This window comes from Heterocephalus glaber, unplaced genomic scaffold, assembly GCF_053883595.1.
Source record: "Heterocephalus glaber isolate CG9 unplaced genomic scaffold, H.glaber_assembly_v1.0 deba00001733, whole genome shotgun sequence".
Lineage (NCBI taxonomy): Eukaryota > Metazoa > Chordata > Mammalia > Rodentia > Bathyergidae > Heterocephalus > Heterocephalus glaber.
In genome coordinates this window covers 11,885,854-11,889,262 of record NW_028258444.1, presented here as the reverse complement: position 1 = coordinate 11,889,262, position 3,409 = coordinate 11,885,854, and the positions used below count along the sequence as shown (strand labels likewise).

The 3,409-nt window shown below is 40.9% G+C and overlaps 1 protein-coding gene across 1 annotated transcript; it reads left to right on the top strand.

Annotated features, from left to right (window-relative positions):
- Window positions 1-2,333: 2,333 nt before the first annotated feature.
- Window positions 2,334-2,966, top strand: LOC147821493 (melanoma-associated antigen 10-like). Its single transcript, XM_087199960.1, has one exon. The coding sequence runs from the start codon at window positions 2,334-2,336 to the stop codon at window positions 2,964-2,966; it is 633 nt and encodes a 210-aa protein (XP_087056086.1).
- The last annotated feature ends 443 nt before the right edge of the window (window positions 2,967-3,409 follow it).

Below are 3,409 nucleotides of genomic sequence, written 5' to 3'. Positions count from 1 at the left end.
CCATCCAAAAAAATGAAATACATAGAAATCAACCTAATGCAAGAAATTAAAGACCTGTATTCTGAAAATTACAGCACTCTGAAAAAAAAGATCAAAGAGGATATCAGAAAATGGAAAGGCATCCCTTGCTCCTGGGTAGGAAGAACCAATATAGTGAAAATGGCCATACTTCCAAAACTGCCATATAGATTGAATGCAATCTCAATTGAAATTCTAAGAGCATACTTCCCAGACCTTGAGAAAACAGAACAAAAATTCATTTGGAACCAGAAGAAACCTAGAATAGCAAAAGTAATTCTAGGCAACAAAGACAAGGTAGGGGGTATCACAATGCCCAACTTGAAACTATACTACAAAGCTACTGTGATAAAAACAGCATGGTACTGGCAAAGAAACAGATCTGAGGATGAGTGGAACAGATTAAAAGATGCAGAAACAACTCTAGACATACTCAGCCACTTCATCTTCAACAAAGGAACCAAACACCCTCACTGGGTGACAAGAAACTACAAGGGAGACTTTTGGAAAGGGGAAAGAAAATTAGGGGGAGGGAGGAGAAAAGAGAGGAGAAGGTAACGGGATTGAAAATGATCAAGATATGTTAAATGCATGTACCAACATCCTGAAATGGATCTCACTGTTCTGTATTACTAACAGGCTGTAATTCAAAAGCAAAACACAAAGCAAAAAAGGAAGAAACAGAAACGTGTGCTCTTGTGCAGTTTTGAAGGCCACAAGCCTAAAATCAGGGGGTCTGTAGGGTTGATTCTTTCTGGAGGCTCTGGGGGAAATGTTTCCTTGCCAGTTCCCAGCTTCTTATGACTGCTGACAACTTTAGCATCCGCTAGCTTGGAGCAATACAACTCCAGTCTCCATCCCCATCAACACATGGCCTTTTTGGGTATCTCTGTGTCTCAGGTCTCCTTCTTACTCCTCTTTTAAAGACAGACTCAGTCAGTTAGAGGTCACTGTAAGTCAGGGTGACTTCATCTTGAGACCTTTAACTTAATTATATCTTTAAAGATAACTTGTAAATAAGTTTATATTCGAAGGCACCAGAAGTGACTAGCTATATCTTTTTTGGGGACACAGTTCAACCCACTATACAATACTCTTGTAAACTGTATCGTGGTCATTTTTTCCTATGTATGTCTTCTTCAGCAGATTGTGAGTTCCTCGTGGGCAAGAACCAAGTCCTACCTTTTTTCTTAATTACTACCAGTTTATGATAGATCCCAGGACCTAGGAAGTATTCAATAAATGTATTTGTGCAGAAGAAAAGGAGAAGTAGGCAGGTTATAAGAAAAGTTTGCTATCTTCCCCCTATGCAGCTCTCCTTAGCTCTGAGGCTTCCAAGAATGTCTCATACTTAATGCTCCTGAGGAGGAACACTACCAAGGACAAGTTCTCAAGGGTCACTGAGAGAGGCACTGAAGGCTGTCCTGTCTCTTCACAGAGCTGCAGACCTAGAGGTCTTTGGAAGCCATGTAGTCCCTGCCTTGAGACACATTTGAACAGGCAGGCTGACCTAGGATCTGAAAAACTGGACAAGACAAATCAATGCTCCATTTAAAGGCCAACAGAAACGTGCTTTTTAAAAAAAAAATAATTTTATTGGTACATTTTAGGTATACAATATAATGTCATTCATCCTTGGAAATTTTCACCTTTACATAATCTCTCTTGGTTCTTATTTTTTCCCCTTTCCCCTGCCCTCCCTTCAACCCCTCCATCCCTCCCTATTTACAAAGACTTTGTTTCCATTTTTTCATTTTCTCATATTAATTCCATTCCCTTCTTTACTTTCCCTCACCCCTCCCACTTCCCCTTCCTCTTTACCCCTTTCCTTCCTATTTCACACCATCTATTATACCTTTGAATCCTTATTTACACTTTCAATTTCTCACACTAGAGAAACTATTCGGTATTTAGACGTGGGTGTCCTATTTATTTCACTTAAGAGCATCGCCTCAGAGGCCACATTCCAGGTTGAGACTGAAAATAACCCATTCCTGCCTCTCTTGCTAGCCTTGCACTGTGCAGTGGAGAATTCTCAGTTGTGATTTTTCAAAATCTGGGTTTGGATTCTTGGAGCAGCTGAATTACTATTGCTCAGCACTCTATTTTCCAGCACTGGAGATTTGAAGGCTTCTGATCCTCGACAAGTTCTTGCTGTCCTCATGACTTCCAGTCAAAGTCAATCCTGTGAGGGTTCAAGCTCCTCACAGGATGCACACTTCTCTCACATCCTGCCAAATGTGCTCCTAAATGCCAAGTTATGTAAGTTGGTGTCTTTTCTGCTCCACAAGTATCAGATGAAGGAGCAGGTCACCATGAAAGAAATGCTGCATATTCTGCCCCATGATTACTGTAACGACTTCCCTCTGAACTTTTGGGAACTCTGTGAGTCCATGTATCTGGGCTTTGGCATTAAAATCAGGAAAGTGAATTATTCTGGCAATACATATGAGCTAGTCCCCATTTTGGGTCTTACATACAGTGGGATACTAGATGGCGATAATGAAAGACTCATTCTCAAAATTGACATCATTATATTCATCCTGTCTCTAATCTTCATAGAGGGCAACCGTATCAGTGAGGAGGACCTAACTGAAAAAGTGAAAAGATGGGACATGTTAGCTCAGTCTGAGCGTATTCATTTTGAGGAAGCCTGGAAATTCATCACTAAGGATTTAGCACGGGAAGAGTACCTGATGTACCAGCAGATTTCTAACAGTGATCCTGCTCGCTATGAGTTCCTGTGGGGTCCAAGGGCCCAGGCTAAAACCAGCAAGATGAAACTCCTAGTTCATATGGCCCATCTTAATGGGACAGAACCCAAGTCTTACCCAGAACCATATGAAGAGGGTTTGGAAGCAGAACTAGGTAGACAGCCAGGGTTCCTGAGAAATGGGGGATATTGCCCAAAAGTGTCAGTGAATTTTTTCTCCCCCGAGAAGAAATGAGGCCCATTGTCAGTCGCTGTGGAGAGCAGGCAGTTTTCCAAGTAGTGAAGGGCCAGGAGAGGGGTAAAGTAGCACGCATAGCATCTTGCTCTTTCTTCTACTTGGGTCACTTGGAAATGGACAGGGGTTTTCTTTATGGTTTTTTGACGTATTGGTCCTTTTGGGGGGAGACTGAAGTAGCTTGAATATTTATTGAATGGTATTGATCTCCTGTGTATTTTTAGTTTTGTGATGATGTTTGTGTTTTCTGGTGGGAATGTGATTTTCTGTGAGATTGATCACAAATGGAGTGCCTTTTCCATTCAAATGTAACAGTCTTTTCTGTTTTATCATACAAACAGAAAAACTAGTCAATTTATTTCTGATAAAATGAGAGTGGAATAGAAATTTCCTTGAAAATTGTAAGTTTACATCAAGTTAGAGGGACCCTAGAAAAAGTGATA

Bases quoted from the DNA above. Each gene is read 5' to 3' on its own strand.
- LOC147821493 (XM_087199960.1), top strand. From the start codon at position 2,334: ATGAAAGAAATGCTGCATATTCTGCCCCATGATTACTGTAACGACTTC.